The sequence below is a fragment of the Perognathus longimembris genome, chromosome 11, assembly GCF_023159225.1.
Source record: "Perognathus longimembris pacificus isolate PPM17 chromosome 11, ASM2315922v1, whole genome shotgun sequence".
NCBI lineage: Eukaryota > Metazoa > Chordata > Mammalia > Rodentia > Heteromyidae > Perognathus > Perognathus longimembris.
Window position 1 is genome coordinate 30,422,896 of NC_063171.1, and position 23,540 is coordinate 30,446,435.

Here is a 23,540-nt window from a genome sequence, read left to right on the forward strand (position 1 = left end):
AATAACTCCAGGGAAGCCATGGGAAACATTGTGCTACATCTTCTCTCTTTGGACACACAAACTTTTGACATTACCTCTTGAAACTCAAATTAAGATTACCTCTCGTCCACATTACCAGGAATTAGGATCGAACAGACCTACCTAGAAGGACAATCATTTGGCCTCCCAATTGCACACCAAGTGGAAATAGTCTTGACATGATGAGATCAATGATGTAGTTTACCTAAGGCTAGATCACCAAAGGGCCATAGGTCTCAGATTATAGCATTGTTTGCATTATTGATTTCCAATAGCTGAATTTTCTAGTTTACCAGAAAGTCTTACAACTCCTGAATGGTTGACCAAGTACCAAGCCCAACTCTTAGTTCTTCTCTTTTATAGTACAAAGTGATTGAAATAGAATAGTAGCACTGTGTTAAGTAGTTGAGTGGATAAATGAATTAAAAATGCCTATTTGAATGTATATATGTATAACTGAATGACTACATCAGTGACAGGTGTTTTCCAATCAACAACAAAAATACTTAATATCTAGCTTTGGCAGATTTACAGGTTCATTTTTGGCAAGGAGAAAGAATAAAATATTATCTAGTTGCAAATAGTTTGAATGTCAGTAGTATCTCCCTCAGAAATCAGCACAGGTTACTTATTCTTACTTTATTTATTATATTTTCTTGAAATTTATCTTTACTTGGAGGAAAGCAGTATTATATTCTAGCAGCCATAATGGCCTTCTTTATCTACATACAAGAAGGGACAGCTCAATGCTTAGGATGAGTAAGAAATGCACAGAAGTAGCTAAAGAGCAATTCTGGAAGGACTTGTACTACTCTTTGATTATATTCTCTGAAGTTCATGGTAGAAAACTTAATCCCCAAGTTCATATGTTGATGGAACTTTGAGATGGAATTTGGGTCCTAGGCAGGTAATTAAGAATACAAGGTAAAGTTTCATGATCGTTACAGCATCAGTGGCTTTATAGGAAGAGAGAGAAAGACTCTAACTAGCACTCTTTCTCTGTTCCATCCTGTGATGCTATCTACCACGATATATAATATAGCAAGAAGGCCCTTTTCAGAGCCTGGCACCGTGCTCTTGTGCTTCCCAACTAACTGATTGATGAACTCAATAAGCCTTTATTCTTTATAAGTTATCCAGTATGATACTAATTTATAGCAACAGAAAACATACTAGGGCAGTTTGTGAAAGACTTCATTCTGTATAAGGTAGGAAACAATGTATTTATTATAGAGCTAAAAGTGCCAAACCTTAAGGTAGTATGGGATTGGGGGAATGGTAGAAAGTATTGGAGATGGAACAAAAGAAGAAATGAGTGTTCAGTTCTAAGCCAACACTTAGTTAGAAAGATGCCATAAAGATAATAATAGGGTTTTTAAAAGTCTAATTCCTAGACCAGTAGCAGCACAGGTAGAATGAAAGTAAAACTTCTTTCTGGATTGTGTATTAGAGTGGAGGAGTTACCATATTTGAAGAATTAAGACTATGGTAAGTAACTCTTGAGGGAATCTGAGTTCATTGGCCTATTGTTATACTGTGAGGAGCACCTCCAAAGGCTGGCCATTCTGCAAAAACTGGGGAGAGAGTTCTGAGACTCACCTAGTAAATGGAAGAAAGGTTCCTGTGTTAGCAGCGAGAATCTGGGGCTATGGACATAACTTTCCTACTGATTGGTCCTGGAAAAATCACTGTACCCATCTGGGCTTTGTGTGTTGTGTAGGGGACAATGAAAAGTTTATTTGAAGTTCATCACATATGTTTTTTTCTTCTTTTGTTTTAAGTTCAAAGACAATGGTTTCTATTGTCTCTTATTTTAAATGGCATGAGTAATAAACACTTTTGTAAAATTCATAACCAATCATTTGTGTATTCTTTCATCTAATTATATATTCATAGAAGTACATCAGGAACAGTGCCTCCCAAACTTCCTTCAGTTAAGATTCTGAGTCATTGAACAAATGTCATTTCTACAATATAACAAAGCCTGTTATATATAAAAACTGGACAAAGTGTTAGGATCCTAAGTCAATGAAATCATGTATAATGGTAGCAGGTGGAGCCTTGGGAAGGGTATGTTTATGTACCAGTGTCCTTAGGTTCTTTTCTCTTCAGGTACCAGACATGCTCCAACAATGGACTGGTGGCTGGGTTCCAGAGTCGCTACTTTGAGTCAGTGCTGGATCGAGAGTGGCAATTTTACTGCTGTCGCTACAGCAAGAGATGCCCATATTCCTGCTGGTGAGTACACAAGCCATCCTCAGCCCTCATGAGTCCTGGAGTGGTAGTTGGATTTTCTGGTCCATATTTCGGGCTTCAGATAAGTCTGAGCTGTCACAAACTAGCTTGGAAAACAACTGTCATCTAAAAGAGAATGACTCAGTAAAGAAGAATGTTTACACCCAGAAGGACCTTGTCCAATTTGATGCTTCCTATATAACCCTTTGGGCATTAAAGTGAAAAGATATTAGGCCCTCACTAACATTTATTGACTGAATAAATGAAGAATTGAGCCTAATCTCAAGTTTTGTGTGATGTTAAATGAGATTATTCATGTGTGGCATTGCCAATAGCTACTAGCACACAATTATTTCATGAGCATGGTCAAGCTTCATCTGAGGCCCACAGACTCTTGTCCTGTGCTTTTTCCCTTTACCAGGTTAACTTCTCACCACAGCCAATCTGAAGATCTGTTTGGGAGCCTATCATCCTGCAAACTCTCTGCAAAAACCATCCACTGATGGTTTAGAGTCTAGTATGTAGGTTTAGATAGAGCAAGAAGATGCTCTTTTCTGGATCGCTTTGCCTCTGAGACTTACTTCATTCATTTCTCCTTCCTAGATTCATGCCAAATTCTCCTATTCAAACTGACTAGAGGAGAGAGTACATGTGTATGTTTGTATGTAGCCAGACAAATATATGTAGCCAGCCAAATAGATGGATAGATGGATGGATAGACAGACAGACAGATAGATAGATAACTTGGCTGTTGATAATATATGTCCTTAATCTTTTGGTCTAAAGGACAAGCCAGTCATTTATGTCTTGGAAAGATATCATAGTTGACAACATTAGAAGCTAAGATCACTTAAGTGATTTATAATTTGATGCTTGGGACAACACTGGGAATTATTTCCTGTGACTAGAAGTGTGACTCTACAGAAGCCTCAGAGGCACACAATGTCTCAAGGGACAGTTTCAAAAGCTTAGCACTTTTCTTTTTGAATAATGACCAAAAGTAATACTGAATTCAAATAGCTCAAAATCAGCTGATACCTGTAGCAATATGGTGCAGTAGGCATCTCCTCTGGCTCCCCAAACTACTGCTGTAAAACAATTCTTTTATTTTGTTTTGTTTTACCTTGTCACTTTTTGGCTAGTGGGCTTTTTGGTTTTATGTTTTTGCATTTAAACATTTTAATTATTATTATAAAGGTGATGTATAGAGGGGTTATAGTTACACAAGTCAGGTAAAGAGTACATTTCTTTTTGGACAATGTCACCATTTCCCTCACTCTCTCCAAGACTTTCCCTCCCATCCCACACCCACAAAGTTGTATATATAGTTCACTTTCAATATAGTGTCTAGTATGTACCATTGCTGCATTTGTTTACCCTTTGTCACTCCATTTCTGTGCTTCCTCTCCCCTTACACTCCCAAAGACATATAAATGAACAAACAGAACAAAAAGAAAACAAAACCAGCAAATAAAAAGAATAAACCTATTGTTTCCATTTCCTGGAGTTGTTTTGATAAGGATTATTTTATATGATCAGATGCACATAGTAATTGCATTTTGTGTTCTTCCCCTAGGGATATTGTTCTTTGGTCTCACTGTGTGTGAATGCCTAGAGAAAGAACTCTATAAGTTTGCTTTTGTTGGTTTTTTTTTTTTTTTGAGATGGGATTTTACCATATGGCCCTTGCTAGCCTCAAACTTGTGATCCTCCTGTTTCCACTTCCCAAGTGCTAGGATTACAGGATGTCCATCCCACTCAATGGTGAAGTCATGTTGTGAAGTAGTCCTAAACCAATTTCTGCAAATGAGCAGGCACACCTGGGGATGATGGTACAACTGTAACAGTTGTGAATTAAAGACTAAAGACTAAAGATCTCCATGGGAGAATAAATAGTAGGTGTGCTGGTGTGGGTGGTGAGTTAGAGTTCCAGGCTCCTCCTTGCAGTCTCCTCCTTTCTCTACCTCTCCTCCCCATGGTGACTGCTCTGCCCCTAGGAAGTCACATTAATGCTCCAAGAAGCCCCAGTGTGTCATTTAAAATCATAACTGTGTTTTCTGAGTCTCTAAAATATTTAAAAATCTGATGAAAACTATATACCTTGTCTCTAAGGTGGGGGAGGAAGGGGGAAGGAAGATTCACTTAAGAATGTTTATGTAAGTTTTCCAAGAATATCAGGACTCCTCAAACTCCTTACAAGCCATTCATGGCACATTGCCTAGAACCCCTAAATGGCAACTTGATACTCCCCAAATTGTTCCATCTTTGAGGTTGGTGTGAGCTTCATAATGCCTTGACTCCTGAGGTATATTTATTTGTAAAAGATGATACATATACAGAACTGTGTTCAAAGAGGATGCAGGTTCCACAAGCAAGAGAGAAAGTAGGGAGGAGCCTTCTGCAATGATGTGAGGTATTGGCCTTCTTCAACCTCCCTTCCCCATCTTCTAATAAGGAAACCAGCTTCCCTTGATTGTAAGGCATTTGAAACCATTTAAAATGTAAATCACTTCTCCAAAACAGCTAGCAAAAACGAACCACCCAGCCTCCAAAGGAACACATCTGAAGAGAAATAAGACCTTCAGAGAGACAAGTGTGAGGATGAACAGCCTCAGGGCAGGCCTGCCCCTCTGCCCTTCCCAGATCCCTGTGGTATAGCACTGCCACTACATTATAACTACTAATTCAGTGGATTAGCATGTAAATGATTCTGGAGGACATGCAAATCAAGGTGAGATTGCCCCCCCCCAGTACAGTTTCCTTACCTAATGTTTTTATTTTCCACTCTAACATTCCTACCTCTGCCTTATAATATAAAGCTCTGCACAAGCAGAGATCTACTAGTCCTACTAGTGTAGGACAAAGCCCTTTAAACCATATCAATAAGTTTGTTCCTACTCCCTGTTTGTGTTGAGAGGATTAAATGAGGTAGTGTTGAAGAGCGAGACTAAAGCCATTTTGAAGTCAGGCCCCACTTTACCACACAAACCTGAGATAAGCAGGCCCTGTGAGCAAACCCAGGACAAGTTTATTAGGGCCCAGCGGGTCAAGAACTCTAACCACCTGGGAATGCTTAACTCTAACCGCCCCCAGAATGCCTCGAGCCCTGAGCCAATCAGATTTGTACCCGTGTCCTAATCTTGCTTGCTTGAACACCTGATTGCTATAACTTTGTTTTTTGTCTTGCTTGAACACCTGATGGCTGTAACTTTGTTTTTTGCCTTTATAAGCCCTGTGTAATCACAGCTAGGGGCTTCCTCCTAACCTCCGCTGTGTTGGTGGGTAGGACGAGGCCCGAGTTGCAGCTCGCTTGAATAAAGCCTTGCCTTGCTTTTGCATTTTGGACTGTCTGAGTCTCGGTAGCCTTCTTGGTGGTCTTCTCACAACCTGGCATAACAGTATGTGTCTGGCATTGCTACTGGCTATGATCATACAGACCTAGCCTACCTTAAAGCAGAATCTCTCTTACCAAACAAGTGTGAAAGAAATGAGCCTCTTCACCAACTCACAACAGGCCTTTCATAGGCAGAGTCTGCCCAAGATCAACAGAAAGGGCTGGATCACCTTAGAGGAAGCAGAACTTGTGTCTGGAGTTGGATATGCAGAGGAACAGGAATTGTGTCTGCTTGATGACCACTGGGATAGGCTGTCAGGGGTGCACTTGACAAGTAGCAATTAGACATAAGGAATGGGGATGGGCAAAGGGAACCTAAAATGGAGAATCCCTAGTTGAATGCATTTGTGCTGAAAGCCCTGAGCTTTCTCTCTCAGGGCCTGCATGCCAACTTTCACTGCTAGGGGAGTGATCTGATGAGAACTGATGAGGAGAAGGCTTGGTACCAGAAGCCTCCTCAAAATTCACTTTGCTTTGGAACGTTGCCCTATATTCTCCTGGACCTGGTGCCAAACAGAAAACAAGTTCTGATCTAATCAGATTAAGGAGGACTACTTTCATCAAGAGATTGTTGTTTTTTCCCATGTCATTATAATTCCATTGCACTATTAAATTTCACACATATGAATTTTTCTCCAATGGTCATGGGTAATGGCATGTGCAGAATAATTCTTGGGTAATTCATTTCCAGCTTTTGTGTCAAGGTAGGCTAATCTTGGGGAAGGATGAGATGCTCTAAGACTTTATAACCTCGATGAAAGCTTGGGCTGATGTAGAAATAATGGGTTGTTCTCACCCTCTCTGGGACGACCTACTTTCATCTCTAAAGTATCTTTTCTGTTAGAATAAATTATACCTTTAGTATGTTTCATTTGTTGCCTGAATTTTTCTCTCACAGAAGGGAAGAATGTGAGTAACTGTACTGACCCCTTGGTGTCACACTGACTCATTGTTCCCAAGGCAGAGGAGGAGAGATCTGGGACAGCCATATTTCCTATCACAGCAAACCAGAGGTCTCTGCCAAAAATGAGTGGGAGAGCCTGTGGTGAGGCCTGAGTAGCCATGGCTGGCTGGCTGGGGTCTTGGACAAACAGAGCAACAGGGAGCAGACTTAGAGTTCAAGGCATTGGGCCATCAATCAGACATGAATCTGAGGCTCTCAGATTTGGAAAACTGACCAACAGCAAAGGTAAAGGGTGGATGGAGGTAGGATGAGATAAAAAGGAGCCAGATAAATCCTTTAGAATTCTGATGGATTTCCGTGGTCTGTGCCAACACTGAGCATTGTTGTTTAAAGCTTGTCCTGTGTATTTGGGTGCTGAAGTCACCTGAAAGAGACAGGTTTGTATGTTTATATTGTTCTAATGATGCTACAGACTCCAGTGGCTACAGACTCCAGTGGCTACCCCATGGTGGTTCCAGACCACTGCTTCCCCACAAATGCTCAATTTCCTTTCTGCCATAAATGTTAACAATGATTTCCCAAGTGTCTCTCAGATGTAGATTGCCAGTCATGATGCAGAGAATGGTAATGAGTATGACAGATAGATGTGGGGAACAAAGCTAACTTTTGCTCAATCAATGTAAGCAACTTGAGTTGACAGAGCATTACTCTAAACCTCAGTCTGCAGTGACCTTCTTATCTTTACTCCCAATCCTCCACCCCTATTCTCTTCACCCCTCTTCCTCTTCCTCCTACACACACACACACACACACACACACACACACACACACACACCGCTTGTTGGTCAGAGGCATGGGCCGAGGGAAGAGAATTCCTCAAAAGAAACATAGCAAGTCAACTTTGAAACAGGTCTCATCAAGGTATTCCTCAACTTGGTCAGCTCTGTATCTAACAGCATGGTGATGGAGCTAGGAGCTACCACAGTGGCTGAAGGAAATGGAGCATTTTTTTCAGAGGAAAACTTGGAGAAGTAGCAGAATGAGCGCATATGAAACACCATGGTACACAGTGCATGACTCATTGTCCCAAGGGTGTCTAGACATTTTAGTGGCATCTTAAAATTGCCTTGAATCACAATGTCTTATCTTTCTCAACTGAACGAACGAAACCCCTAGAGCATAAATTAAGTATTATTCCTCCAATGTCTCAACATATTGCCTGGCACAAAATAGGCCCTTAAAAAATGTGTCAGACAAGTAACTGCATACTATGGACCTCTAGGAACAGCCACAATGATGAAACCTGGCATTGAAATGGTGATGTTTTGTAGTTGGTAAGGACTTTGTAGACATTATTTTATTTGATCCTTTGAACAGCCCTGCAGAGTGAAGAAAAGACTGTTTGCCTACTCCTTCACACAACAAAATGCTAATAACTCTGATATTTGAAAGCTTCTTTGCACCACATTAAATGGCTTGAATTACCTCCCTAGAACTAGACATATCTGTGGGGACCACTTCTCTCCTCCCACACTGAAAAATGGTCTGAGCATAGAGTCCAACACTGTTTAGAACTAGCTAAGTGCATGTCCAGCATGTCTATGCTTGTGAGTATTTAAGGATTGAGAAATATCATCACCCTAGGCTGGAAAAAACATCATCCCCCAAGTCCCAAGTGAGTGTGAGATTTATTTGTTTGGTGGGATCCAAGGTGCTGGCTCATTTCAATCTGGGCAGTTTCTTGTTGCATGATATCGCCTCACTGAACTCTGGCAAGAAAGTGAATTCCTGGTAGATGTGGACATGTTCTTACTAATACTTCCCATTGGGTAGAATGAATATGCAAATTTTAAGCATATTTATTTGCAGAGAAGTATTCCAATTCTTCGTCCACTGGTCTGTAAACCACAAACACATGTCGCTGAAGCTGCCATAGCCCTTCAAAGGCTGTTTTCATTCCCCCTTTCTCACAGCTCCAGCAGCTGCATCATACACAACAAACTGTCGCCTGGCCAGGCCAATTCTATGTATCCCAGGAACAGAAGAATTTGAATGAAGCAACTTTCTTCTTTAATAAATGACTTTTCTCTAGGTCCAGGGTCTTTCAGTGGTTCATTGGGTAATATATTTTTGATGAAATCATCAATTTAGGTGCTCTCTACATTGTTTTTCATTGCTAAGATTTGATGACTCTCAGGCTTTTCTTTCTCCAATGTCTGCCTCCCTCCCACCCCTTTCTCTGCATTCAAATCAAAAGATGGAAAGTGTTTTTCCTTAATTCTCTGATTGCCATAGTTAACAAAAACAAAGTCAGCTAAGCAAAAACATTTGTCTCTTTTCTCCAAGTCCACCTTCGTCTAGATTTTAATACCAGATGGGGTAGATTTTGCATGACCATCCCTGTAATGTTGGGTTAGAGATGGAAAAAGAGCTTACATGTCCTTCTAATGGGGTGTCTGTCACCTCTGTCTCTGCCTGTGACCTCCTGCAGCATGATTCCTAGGGATCTGATGAGAAGGGCAGATTGTACACCAATTCCTCAGAGCAAGCAGGGAGCTGTTATTACAGAGCTGGAGCTGTCCATGTTTGGAGGAAATAGGGCTGGTGGTTACACTGAAAAGGGTTTAGATACTCTGTGACAACTGACAACTGCCTTGCATTGCCTGTGAGCTAAGCACTCCTTGTGGCAGACAGCGGTCCCTCTGAGCATGAGCAACATCTTCCCTTTCATCAGCTGGAGTGGTTGGTGTAATTACTGAACTGTGTTTATAATTTAGACATATATTTGCTGACCTCTTGTGCGATATAGCTTCCTGCCTGTACTCAAACTTCAGAAGCACAAATATCAGAGATGTGGCTGATGGTTGGAGTAGCAGCTAACTCAAAGGCCAGTCCCTACTAGCTACTTAGAACAAAGGAAACCTCTCCATGGTGACCATCTACTGCTTTTGACTGGAGTCAAGAGCCAATTATTCATTTCTCCATTTCAGCAGTCAGTTACTAAATGGATATAAAATACAAAGTAGGTACAATACATGGATTTAGGTAGAGTTCCTAATAGTGAGAACAATTCTAATAAAATTTGTTTAATAATGTTTACCCAGTGTTTATGTATTATTGCATTTAATCCTCACCAATAGATATCATGATACTATTACATGTCTATCTGCCTCCACACTGTTGGCATAGTACCAAACCACCTCTCAATCGAGGTGAAGTAAAGCAGTAGGTAACAGCACAATAGACATTTAATGGCAAAAACAGAAGAGACCGTAGTTGCTTAAATTGAAGGGAAGAAGTTGGAGGTGGAGTTGTCCCTGAAGATGTTCAGGCCTACAGATGCCATTATGTCATATGATGGATGAAAGTCCACACGAGCTAAAACAAATGTTGCTGGCCATTCCTGGGCTTGGACAGAGAGCTAGGAATTCCGTTCCAAGAGAGCAATTTGAAAAATGTTTAAGGACCATCTTCCTCTAATTTAAGCCACAGATATTCTTCCACTGTGTTCCTTGTGTTGTGACACATATCTGAACTGGTTGAAATTTAAGCTCCCCAAATGTCTGAGGTGAACATTTGACATTGTCTCTCACATTTGAGGGCTTTAGGGTTCAAGCTGTCTATGTAGAGAAAGGCATGTGGGTGGCTGCAGAAATGCTGGCCATCTAGTCCCCACCTGCCCAGTCTGCAGCTCTTTGGGGAGAAGTCAGAACACTTGTTTCGTTGTGGGTGCTTTTCTTCATATATGACTACATTTGGCTTTTATTTTGCCCTTCTTTGCAAACACAATTCAAACAGTTTCTGATGCTGTATCTTTTAAGGATGCCAGGGTGCTGACAGGTGATAAAATCTGAAATATTTTCCTTGTTTGATGCTTACCTGGAAAGGCATTGTGCAGGAGGTTCAATTACAGGGTTAGGGGTTTGATTCAAGTAGAATACTTGCCTAGCCAGTGCAAGGCCCTGAGTTTGAACTCTAGAAGAGGGTGGGTGGTGGTGGATAGAGAAGCTTTTTTATAAGCAGATCAGGTTTATGGGAAAAAAAAATGCCCAGTGGTTTATCAACACATCAAGCCTACAATTCAACTTGAGGTTCTCTTCCATGCTTTCTTCTGAATTACAGTTGTGTCACAAAGGTGTGTATGGTATCAAGCTCCACTGATTGTTCCAAAGAGCTTGTTGTGTTGATCATAATCACAAAGCAGAGTGTGATATGCTTTCCTATAATTTTAACCAAATGCTAAATATATGGGGATGACATGTCATAAGACCTTAGAGCAGAATATTTACAATAAGTACTGGGGGAGAAGAGAGGAAGAAGACAAAAATGAAGTACTGAACAACTAGAGGAGGCATCTCTGAAATGTTGTGTGAGAATGAACTGAGTTCTAAAAAGGGTCTTGGAAAACATGCCAATTTTTAACTCTTTTTTATATTAGTATATATTAGTTGTGCAAAGGAATTGTGTTGTTACATTTCCATCTATATACCTACCACGTATCCTGATCAAATTTTCCCCTCTATCCTTCACCTCTCTCTCATCTCACCCTCTTTTTAAAATAACTTCAACAGGTTGCATTGTTCTATATACTTCAACCATATTAACCCTTCTTCAATCTGTTCCTTCTCCCCTTCCCACCAGTACCCATGCCCAAACAGACCTGTTCTCTATATTTCTATCATTCATTTTTTATGGTATTTTAATTGTCCAAGGAGTTTCACTGTGGCTTTCCACACACGGATCCATTATAGTTGAATCGGATTAACCCTCTCTATTACTCTGTCCTTCCCTCACCCACTCCCTCTCTTCCCTCTACATTTGCAATCATGTTCTGTAGCTATATCTCTGCCCACCAATTTTATCTTATTTCAAAAAAGCCTCCTTAGTTTCATCATTCTTGTTTGTTGTTTAGGGCCATGAGTCAAGTCTGAATATTCCCAGGATGACACTGAATGAGCCAGTTGACCCCAATTCTCTGCATGCCACACAGACACAGCAAATGGAGCTTGGTGCTTTGGATTGACTTTTAGCCTAATCCCTTAGTAAACCAGGAAAATGTGGTACATATACACAATGGAATTTTATGCCTCTATCAGAAAGAATGATATTGCCCCCATTCGTAAGGAAATGGAAGGACTTGGAAAAAAATTATACTAAGTGAAATGAGCCAGACCCAAAGAAACATGGACTCTATGGTCTCCCTCATAGGGAATAATTAGCACAGGTTTAGGCAAGTCACAGCAGAGGATTACAAGAGCCTAATAGCTATGCCCTTATGAATACATAAGATGATGCTAAGTGAAATGAACTCCATGTTATGGAAAAGACTGTTATATCACTGTTGTACTTTCAACATGCCTTGTGAAACTGTAGCTTCTTTTGTTGATGATCATCCTCTTGTATCCCCTTCCTGCGGTTGTACCTGCACTATCACTGTACCTTATCTGAGACACTGGAAACTGTATATACTGGTATTAGAACTAATGAAGTGAAAGGGCATATCAAGATCGAGAGACAAAGGATAAAAAGACAATGACTCCAAAAGCAATGCTTGCAAAACCATTTGGTGTAAACCAACTGAACAACTCATGGGGGGAGAGGGATAAGGGGAGGGGGGAGGGGGGAATGAGGGAGGGGATAACAAACAGTACAAGAAATGTGCCCAAGGCCTAACGTATGAAACTGTAACCTCTCTGTACATCACTTTGACAATTAATAAGAAAAAAAAACCAACAGGGTCTAGTACAGATGATTTTTCACACAGTCTTATCCTCAGTCACTTTATGTTGAGAAATAAACAGAACCCCAGTTCACAACTGGAATTTTGATGAGTAAAAGATGCTTCCTTCTAGAAATAAATTGTGTTTCTCTTCTACTCTTCAAAGTGGATGTGATCGAAAATATCTGAGTTCATCTCTGTGTTGTGTCCTATCCCCATGGCACAGAAGCCATATATGTCTTAGTTCTAACAGTCTATGACTTTTTATTGGTCAGCAAATGTTCATTGAACATAACTAGATCTGTTGGTAATTTCAGCCTTTAAAAAATCTTAAATGGGGGCTGGGAATATGGCCTAGTGGCAAGAGTGCTTGCCTCCTACACATGAAGCTCTCGGTTCCATTCCCCAGCACCACATATATGGAAAACGGCCAGAAGGGGCGCTGTGGCTCAGGTGGCAGAGTGCTAGCCTTGAGCGGGAAGAAGCCAGGGATGGTGCTCAGGCCCTGAGTCCAAGGCCCAGGACTGGCCAAAAAAAAAAAAAAAAAAAAAAATTCTTAAATGGTACTCTTAAGAGAAGGACATAAAGGCATATGTGCCCTTGATTTTACAAAACATTATTTATCAAAATGAACTTCAGGAAATGGAAACCAGAGGATTTTCTTCTTCATTGCTGTCTTTACTTTTTGTCTTGTTTGTTCGTGTATTTGTCTTTGGTAGGACAAAGGGTGAACAAATGCAGCAGTGGTACTTACTAGACATTACGTTGAAAACTATACACCTTATGGGTGGGGACAGGAGTGAGAAACTGGGAGAGAAAAAGGGAAGGAGTAACATTGCCTCAAAAGAAATGTGCTTGTTACCTGACTTATGTAACTGTAACCCCTCTGCATAACACCTCTATAATATTAATCAAAAATTAAAAATAAATAATCCTAGATGGGAGAGCCCTATATTAGTTTTAAAAAGTACCTTCTATTCAAACTGTTTTTTTCTCGATTCATGACTAAGATAATATTTATTTTGTTTTCCATTTTATTCAACTCTGTCCAACACAAGAAGTTGTCTTATGTTCTCTTAGCTTTCTTTTCTTGCCAGCAAATAGTAAGAAAAGTATGGGGAAATGAAACATTATCCCCTAATAGGCAAATATAGTCAAAATACTTCATGTACTTGCACGAAAATAGAATGAAGCCTGCTGAGTCTGGTTTTAGAAAGGGTAAAGGGGAAGAGGGAGAATGACAAAAGGGATGATTCTGATAGAGATGTATGTAAGCACTAAATGAAGAGGTTAAAATGAAACTTTGTACAACTAATTCTTGTTAATGAAAACACGAAAAAAAATATACACTCATAGACAATAGATGTTTATCTGAAAGTGGATGTGGGCACATATACATATACCCCCCCTACATACACACACATACACACACACACACACACACACACACACACACACATCATAAGGTAGTTTTTTGAAAGAGGATAAATAAGGCTCCCTACTGTGCTTTTTCAGTATTTTAAAATGAACTCATTTCAATAATTTGAATAAAAGTCCCTTCTGACCTGCCTTCATCTCTCTCTTGCCAAGCCAAATGCTTGTTTGTTTTAATTGGTCTAGAAATGGTGGCAATGCTCAGCTTGAAGAGGCTTTGCCAAAATTCTGCCTGAACTGACCTAGTAATTCATCAGAAAGCTGGAACACAGTGAATTCTTCCCCCACTCACCCTTAGGAAGGGCAATACTACAGCTGCTGAAACACTGATCATTCTATTTCTTTGTGTATCTAGCTCTGAAAGTTTAAATTTGTTGTCCTCTCTAAGAATCTATTACTAGGACTTGCATTTATTAGGATTGTGTGTGTATGTGTGTGTGTGTGTGTGTGTGTGTGTGTGTGTGTGTATCCTTGTGTATTCATACATAGAAGTACGTGCATATGTGTAGGAGATGTTATAAGCAACTAAATTCAATAAATTTAAAAATCCTGGCTCAGGTTGAAAGAAAAGGTTTTGCTATGGATAGTGTTTGGGACATTCATTTCCTACTATCAATGGAATCTATTTCTCCATATTTTTTTGTTTCACAAAGTAGACATGGCTTCTATCAATGTCCATGTTAACCCAGTCTAAACTTGATCTCATGGTTTATGATGACAATAAATCAACAACTACCAAAAAGAAAAACAAAGAAAGAAGCAAAAGGAAAACCTAAACCTGGCTAGGGCGGTGATGGAAATGTACCAGACAGCATGCACTTCCCCTTCTCCAGACATTCTAGAATCTCACTGGACAGCAAGATCTGCTCTACAAGAAGGCATCTCAGAAAAACTGTCCAACTGTTCCTTACCAAACATGAAGGAACAGGGAATCTTAGTTCTCTACCTTTGGAATCTTTCAAAAGCAGATCAGAGTCGTCAACAAAACCTCAGGAAAGTACAAATGTAGCCCAATTATTTTCAAACAGATTTGGCAGTTGGATTTAACCTAATTTACTTTTGCCAAATAGAGATTCTACCTTAGCAGAAATAAAAATGTTTGAAAAATATTTGTTGTGCCGGTACTGGGTCTTGAACTCCAGGGTCATGGTCTTGCTTAGCTTTTTCACTGAAGGCTGTACAATATCTCAATATCTGGCTTTTTGGTGGTTAATTGTTGATAAGAATCTCACAAAATTTCTGCTCAGGCTGGCTTTGAACTGTAGTCCTCAGTTAACAGCCTCCTGATTATGGTTAGGATTGTAGATATGAGCCACTGGTGCCTATTTGGAAAAAATCATTTTTATATATTGTATCCAAAGAGTGCTTCTATAATGTTCTAGAAGAGGTATTATGTTCTTTGAAATGAGTAGAATGCCCACAGACCCTATTTACATTATTCATGTTTTCAACAATTCCCTCTTTCTTTGGGTAAACTTTCAGTCTTTATTAGAATCCTTAGAGATCACAAACCAATGGGACCAGGTAAGACCTTTTTAAGTCCATTTATGAAATTTTTACCTGATGTTTTCATTAGAAATAGGTAGTTACCACCTCCAGATCTCATTAGAAACACAAAATGGCATTCTCCTTTCCCTTCATGATCACATTAAGCAAAAGCATGCAGTCTTCTCTGTGTTCTGGCTTGCATTTAACAGAGTATCATTATGTTTTAAGAAAAGACAAATGATAAAACAAAGACAAATAAAGGGGAAGAAATGATTGTAAGCCAAGAGAGTAGGGTTTAGCATGCTGGCCACTTCTTCAGCTTTTTGGATTAACCATTAATTTTGCTGAACCTAGGCACTGAGATCTTCGTGGAACCCCTTCCAGTTTCTAAATCAAGTATTTTCAATATTTCACTGTAATCCTTATAATCTTAAGAGAAAGATCATCAATCTGCAGAAGGGAAGAGCTTTCTTTCTTCAATACACAATGATAAATTTAAATGAAATTATTGAAACGCACTACTCAACAGTTTGACAAGCAGCATTTGCTGAAAGGATTATATTGGTCAGGAAGACCCTCAGAGGCAAAATCTTTATTAGAACTAGGAGATTCTAGGAGGAGAAAGAGGAGGGGAAGGAAGAAGAAGAGAAGAAGGAGGGAAAAAAGGAGGAGGGGAAAAAAGAGGAAGACAACTACACCTGCCACATACCATTATATTTTTTATAAGTAGCAATAAGATTTCCATATGATGACTTTCATTATTTCTCTTTCGTGCCAGTCCTGGGGCTTGAACTCAGGGCTTGGATGCTGTCCTTGAGATTCTGCTCAAGGATAGTGCTCTTCCATTTGAGCTAAACTGCCACTTCCTGCCTTTTCTGAGTAGTTCATTGGAGATGGGATTCTCACCAACTTTCCTACCTGGGCTTGATTCAAACTGCAATACTCAGATCTCAGCCTTCTGAGAAGCTAGGATTATAGGCATGAGCCACCAACACCCAGCTCCTTTCATTCTTTTATAGATCAGGGAACAGATTGACTCTCTCAAAGCCATTTATTTATTAACAAATATTCACTATGTACCTGGGAAAATATAGCTGCTTGAAAAATAGTGTAGACAAAAAGTTCTCCTCTGTAAAGCCTACATTTAGTTATATAGTTTTAACGTCTTTTGATTATTAGTCATATTATGAAATATGTACAAACTATTACATAATATTTGCATCAAATAAATACATACATATATTTGAAACAATTTTTTCACACAGATGAATTTATCTTTATTGCATGCATGACTCGCCTGGATGTGTTTCCATTTCTATTTTATTTCTTCAATTTCACTGATTTTATGATCTAACAGTGAGTCATAACAAAGACCATGAAAACATGGTCTTCAGTGACTTGAATAGAGTTGGAATTATATGAATATTATTCAATAATGCTTCAAAGTTTGGAGAGTTACTTGCATGTTTTTCAGCATAAAGTTTAATGGTCAGGAAAAGAAAAGTGAAAAGTAGAAGAGTACTACCTTTTTCCAGCCAGGGATGGAGGCTAGGATTAGTTGAAGCCAGTGAAGTCCAGTTTAGATCACCCAAGATGTTCTCAGATTTAATTCTCTTTTCATAGTATGTCTTCTATTTGCTCCAGTAATAACATTACATTTGTTTGTTTTTGCCTGTAACCTTTTGTTTCCCCACACAGGCTGACAACAGAGTATCCAGGCCACTATGGAGAGGATATGGACATGATTTCCTATGACTATGATTACTATATGAGAGGTGCAACAACCACTTTCTCTGCAGTGGAAAGGTGAGAAGGGTAATCTTTTCCAATGAGAAGACAGGATCCTGGGTGCAGAAATTCTTGCCCGGGGTTTTCCCTTATTCTGGTTTCCTATTTCATGAAGGATTTACCAAAGGATTGGCTGGACAGCATCAGGCAATGAGAAGTGAGACGTTCTCAGGAATTTATCTAGCAAGGCAGCTGTATCTCATTCTTGGAAATGAGGTAGACTGTAGGCTGAGTCCTAAAGTTGCTATCACTTAATTAGTGTTTTAAGATCTTCCCTACAGTCATTTTCAAAGAGCACTTGTTTGCCTCAAACATCCAAAAGAGAGAGAGTGTGAGAGCAAAATGGTTACAGAAGTATACACTATCAATCGAGACACTCTTTATTCCTGTGCCTTGCTGGGCTCATCCCTTCAGGCTATAGGAAAGAAGAGAGAAGAGAAGAGGAAATTGGAGAAAAGAAACACATAAAACCTACCCACTTGGTCTGTTCAGGCTGTTATAACACAGAACCTTAGTCTGACTAATTTACAAGAAGTAGGAATTTATGATCACAAATCTGGAAGCTGGAAAATCCATGCTGAAGGTCACAGCAAATATGATGTCTAGTAATGGCTCTCTCCTTCAAATATACACTGTACAGTGTGTCCTCAGGTGGCAGATGGAGCATGTAGCTCACGTCATTATCTTTATAAGGTCACTAATCCCATTCATGAGAGTGAGCCTGTATAACTCAAGCATTCACCCAGAGGCCCCCCCACCTTAACAATTACATTGGATCTTAGGTTCCAACAAAAAATTTTAGAGAATATTAGCATGGATACCATAGTACCTACTAACCACATATAGAAACCAAAGACCTTTAAGTCATTCACTGATACAGTGCAAAGTTTTATTTTTTAAAACAGAGATTAAAAAAAAGAATAGGGCACTGTTTTTATTTCTTTACTCATAGCCATCCTTGTAGCTCTCTTTCAAATACATCAAAACAATAAGAAGAAAACAAGAAGATATAGTAGATATAGTCCTTATATGTAGCTGTCTCCAGCACCTCTACTAACATACAAAGAGGAGCGAATACATTTCAGAAATTAAAAGTTGCTTTGACTCACTTTTAGTTAGGTTATAATCACTTTACACAGAAGTGAATTCCTGGAAAGTTACTAATACATATTTTGCAAACAGAATATAGTTTACAATAAGTCACGAGATAGTGGGCTTATGATAAATTTGCATGTGGTTTATATATCATGTTTCCAGATGAAATTGCATTTTGTTTAACTTATTTAACATAGCATGCAATTTCTTATGGAAAAGCTTTATGATCAGATTCTATAAGCAGAAATCCCATGCTTACCTGTAAAAGAACTCCCTTAGTTTTCATACATTGCTTATTTTTACTTTACATGAAGTTTTAACTGTTACCTATTTCTCAGAAACAATTTAGAATGAGAACAGTAGTTATATTAAAACTCATTTTGTCTTTGGAAGAAATAAATGAATGATAGGACATGCACAACAAAAATATTTAAGAAAATAAAGAAAAAAATAAAAACTTAAGAATTCAAAGAATATGGAAGCTTTATGTTATTTGTCAGGGTAGTGTTCCCTGGAGTGCAGAACTTAATAGCAATATAACAGGATGATTAATATGTCCCCAGGTCAAAAGAAAATTAATTTTATGTTTACTGGTTTAAAAGATATAAAATAATGAAGAAAGAATTTCAACCAAAAATATCATGAAATAAGCATATGTAGGTAGTTAAAATGTCCAATTTCTGTTGGACTGGGAATTTTCCATTATGTGGATAGCACAGAACCATGGAAACAGAAATTCCAGTGTACTGTTTTAAAATGACTCCCCCACCCCCAAGAAAAATGAGCATGCCCATGTTGCTGCTGTCAGTAACCATCAGTGACTTAAAGATCCACAAATTAGGTTTTCTCTAGTCTTCTGAAGATGGTGAAGTTCCAGAATTGGAGAAATACTGTTTTGTTTGTTTGTTTGTTTGTTTTTGGTTCCCTGACCGGGAAACAAAGAGAAATACTGTTAGTGCAAGAGCTTCCCTCCTCAACTCGCCAGGATTTCTCATGACAAACTCTCTCAGCCTATGTGTTTTTCATATCTAGAGCATGGTAATTCTTTGTTGTTAGATATTATCCTGTGATCCTTGATGTTTAGCCTCCACATTAGATTGCCTCTTGCACCCTACTCACAGTTGTGACAAGCAAAATTGTTTCTCTACTTTATAAACTTTTTTTTTTGCCAGTCCTGGAGCTTGAACTCAGGGCCTGAGCACTGTCCCTGACTTCTTTTTGCTCAAGGCTAGCACTTTGCCACTTGAACCACAGGGCCACTTCTGGCTTTTTCTATATATGTGGTGCTGAGGAATCGAACCCAGGGCTTCATGTATACGAGGCAAGCACTCTACCACTAGGCCATATTCCCAGTCCATACTTTATAAACTTTATGACAGATATAGATAGACAGATGAGAGATAGATAGATAGATAGATAGATAGATAGATAGATAGATAGATAGATAGATAGATAGATAGATAGATAGATAGATAGATGATAGATACGGATATGTACCGGGCTAGGTTCGCCTCCCCTGGCACAGGGATGCTAGGCTTACTCTGTTATCTGTGCTGCCTTTCTCACCCTCTCCCGTGGTCACCCGACCCGCAGGCAAGGCCAGGGTCGAGTGGGGGGCTAGGGAAGACCTCAGGTGCACGTGGCCGAACGAGATCCCTTTTCCTCCCTCCTTACCCACGAAAGAAGCCAGGCATACACGGAGTCTCGAAGACAGCTTCAAGAGCAAATCTGATTTAATAGGGGAGTGGCTAACAGTTAATATAGTAATGCTGATGAGAAAAGGGGTGATAGACCAGGAGCTGGCGATAGGCTGGCGAGCTTGTCTTAAGAACCCCTCATGGGCTAATGTCACCCCCTTAGCGCCACCCCTGGGCAAAGCCTGCGAAAAGGGGAGCACATTGTGCTAGCTGGCGAGAAGTTGGGGGGCTGGTAGCAAAGCCAGCCCTTCTGGTTCCGAACCCAGAGAGGTGTGGCCTGCTTCCGCACTGCCCCAGGGCTGGGGGAAGGGCAGCGTCTCAGGATAGCTCTCCTTTGCCCTTCCCCCCCTCAAGGCCAAAGCTGAATCCCAACAGATATGGATATAGACATAAATATTTAGGAGAGCACATTTGTCCCTAGTTGGAAACCACTGTCTTAGAGGAAAACCAGATATCTCAGTCCTATTAGGATTGCTTGTAAAGTTTTTTGAATGTTAATTAATGGCCTCTGAAAATAAAAGATACAGTGGCTCACACCTGTAATCTTAGCTTTTCAATAGGCTAAGATCTAGAGGCTAAAATTGGAAGGAATATATAGTTTGAGACCAGTAGAGGCAAACATTTGCAGAATTCTATCTTAACCAATCAAGAGCTGAGCATTGTGGCATGTGCCTGGCATCCCAACTCCACGAGAATCATAAATAGGAGGATGGAAATATAGGTGAGTGAGGAACATAAATGCAAAACCTTTTTAATTATTTGAAAAATAATCAAAGCAAAACAGGCTGGAATCATGGCTCAAATGGTACAGTGCCTGGTTAGCAAACTCAAGGCTCTCAGTTCAAACTCTAGTACCATAAAGAGAAAAATAAAAACTTAAAATATGCCAAGGGCTGAGAATGTGACTTAGTGGTACAGTGCTTGCCTAGCATGCATGAAGCCCTGGGTTCAATTCCTCAGTACCTCGTAAACAGAAAAAGCCAGAAGTAGCACTGTGGCTCAAGTGATAGAGTGCTAGCAAAGGAAGCTCAGGGACAGTACCCAGGCCCTGAGTTCAAGCCCCAGGACTGGCAAAAAAAATGCCCAGCCATAGGTTCTTGCTTATGTTTGTTCCCTGATATTGTGATAAATAATTTCTGTAATAAATACATTTGTTTAGTAAAAAAAAACAAAACATGGCATCGGTTGCTAAACACCTTAAAGAAACCATGCCCTCCATTGACATTTTTAGAAACAAATTTATTAACCATGTTCTCAAAGATGTGTGCTGGAGAATTCTGTATCCAACTGCTTTAAATGAACACCCTGGAGCAGACAGAATTAGAAGCCTGCCTTAGCAGAGAGCACCGCCCGTCCAGAATGAATATAGGCAGTCCTGTGCTTTGGAAGGATTTGCATAATTGAATATGGAAAAATGACTTTGCAAAGGGGCATAATGGCTATGTCCCCTGGAGGGACTAGGGTATTAATGTAGCATAAGATAATGTCCAAGATTTAAGTCCATTGATCTTGAAATTTGACGTCAACTATGACTTGTCTTCTCCTCAAACAAGTCTCTTTTCTTAAAGTCTGATGCTTTCCCTAAATGATGAGTCCATATGAGAATTATTGAGGAAGCATGCTCAGTATCCCAGGTAATTCTGGATATATTGTAAGTGCTGGTACATGGTCATTACAATCATCACTGCCATTGTTAAATGATATTAGACCACAGGAACATCAGGCAGCATAGGTGCTCAATCCTCTTTTACTAAAATGTTGAATAAGGAACATGGCCTCATCCTTAGCAAAGGACATTGCCTGACATGTAGCCACTCCGTGTTTTATGAAATGGAGCCATTCCATATTCTCCTATACCCATCCCACCTCTTAAATAAATGATAACTCCATTTGCAATGTGCCAGAAAGCCAAACAGATTATTTTTTACTTTAAGGAATTCTAAAGTTGTTTCCTCTCACTTTATTTCTCTCTAAAAAAAAAAAATGCTTTCTGAAGAGAAATCCATACATAGCCTAGAGCCTAGTACAAGGTAACTGCTGAAACAGTCAGTGAGAAAATGGATGGCCTTCTAGAAAAATGTTCTGTAATGAAATTACCACATTAAGTAAACACTTCCATTTCAAACAGATGCTAACTTATATGTCCTGGACATAGCTTGGGGGATAATCACAAGCCATGAACAGGTGCTTCTGCTTGTGTGTTATTTTAGGTGGTCCTCTATTAGGGGCAATCTGCCTTTTCAAATCTGTCAGTTCTATGGAGACTTCATAGAAAAACCTTCTAAGAACAAAATGAGATGTGGAGATCCTTCAGTTCTGAGATCCAATGTCCTTCCTTGCTTACAATGAATTTTCCCATGGTGGGGACCTCCCTGATGTTGGTTTTCTCATTCTCCTCCTGCAGGGATCGCCAGTGGAAGTTCATAATGTGCCGGATGACGACTTATGATTGTGAATTTGAAAATGTTTAGATTTTCCAACTTCCAAAGCTGGGTGAAGGAAAAGGGGCCAATAGTTCTGAGGGTATCACAGACATTAACTTCAGTTAGAATGCCTATAGCTCCTTCTGCTGCTCTCTTTCCTTCTCCCTGAACTGGGAGCTGCTTTGACAGTGGCCTGGGCCTTGCTGACTAGTAAAACCCTTATAATTATATCCACAATAACACCGTATTTCTCACTTTCAACATATTTCTTAGCGACCATGTCAAGTGACTGATGGTAGCTTCCCTGTGTACCACATACTCATCATACACAGCATGCCTCCAGCCTCCTGGAGCACCTGCAAGAGCCTTGGGACTGCTTTTACTGTAAAATGAGTTTCTAGTTCACCATAGTGAACTTGGAGGAAATGCAGGGCAGAGCTTGAGGAAGGGTACGATAAAATAGGTCATCTCTGGCTAAGTCTGTTTGAGTGATTCCTAGGGTCCTCTCTAAGAGCTTGCCTTTCGCTTTTAGGGGACATGCACCCACTCTCCCCTTCACCAGAGCCACACATGCGTCGAAGTCCAAAGGCAGAGCTCTGAGTTCCCAGAGAGAGGGGACTGGCAGATGAAATTGGGGAGGTGGAAGGGTATGCAGGCAGCAGCGCAGAACGACTGCCAAGAATTTCCTGAACTCTAAGATGCATGCTAGCATACTTGGTGATGAAAATGAATTCAGGGATAGGAGGAACACATAAGAGTCAGTCTCAAGTAAAACAAAATACAAGAGGGTCAGAGAATAAGAATCACATTGGGAGCTTGGAGAGATAAGAGAAGAAAGGGTGCTTTGGGAAATGGAAAAGCAGCTTTGAAACGCCCACCGCTGGAGGCAGGCCTGGGATTCCTGGGAAGGTTGCATACATCCTGAAGCCACAGGGAACTGTGTCTCCTGGGCTGGTAGTCAAGATCTTCTGGGGGCCCTAAGAAGCCACTCTCCCTGTATGTGCAGCTTAGAATTGTCTTGTGCAAAGGTAGCACTATCTTTGTCCTGTGATGTCTCTGCACCAAGCCCTTTGTACTCTCTTCCTTACAAAAATAAATAAAAATATTAACATTCATTATATTGCAAATATTAAGAGTCACTTTTTTACTCTCTGTTTCCAGTCATTCATTCACACTGAAAATTCAGATTAGCACTGTGATTTGTTCCAAGCCATCAGGAATACAATGATGATGACTGAGTGGTTGGAGAATAAGATAATTAAAACAGGACGTGTTACGTGTTAAGTCCTTACTTTATCTAAGGGCTGGATTTAGGATGAAACCACATCTTTCTTTGAGTTGAGCA

At 39.9% G+C, this 23,540-nt stretch overlaps 1 protein-coding gene across 1 annotated transcript in view; it reads left to right on the plus strand.

Moving 5' to 3' along the window:
- Window positions 1-23,314, plus strand: part of Dpt (dermatopontin) — a 32,583-nt gene extending 9,269 nt beyond the window's left edge. Inside the window, exons 2-4 of the mRNA XM_048357777.1 lie at window positions 2,131-2,256; window positions 16,891-16,998; window positions 22,177-23,314. Coding sequence (XP_048213734.1) covers window positions 2,131-2,256; window positions 16,891-16,998; window positions 22,177-22,243 — 301 coding nt within the window. The 3' untranslated portion in view covers window positions 22,244-23,314. The remainder of the gene's footprint in view (window positions 1-2,130; window positions 2,257-16,890; window positions 16,999-22,176) is intronic.
- The last annotated feature ends 226 nt before the right edge of the window (window positions 23,315-23,540 follow it).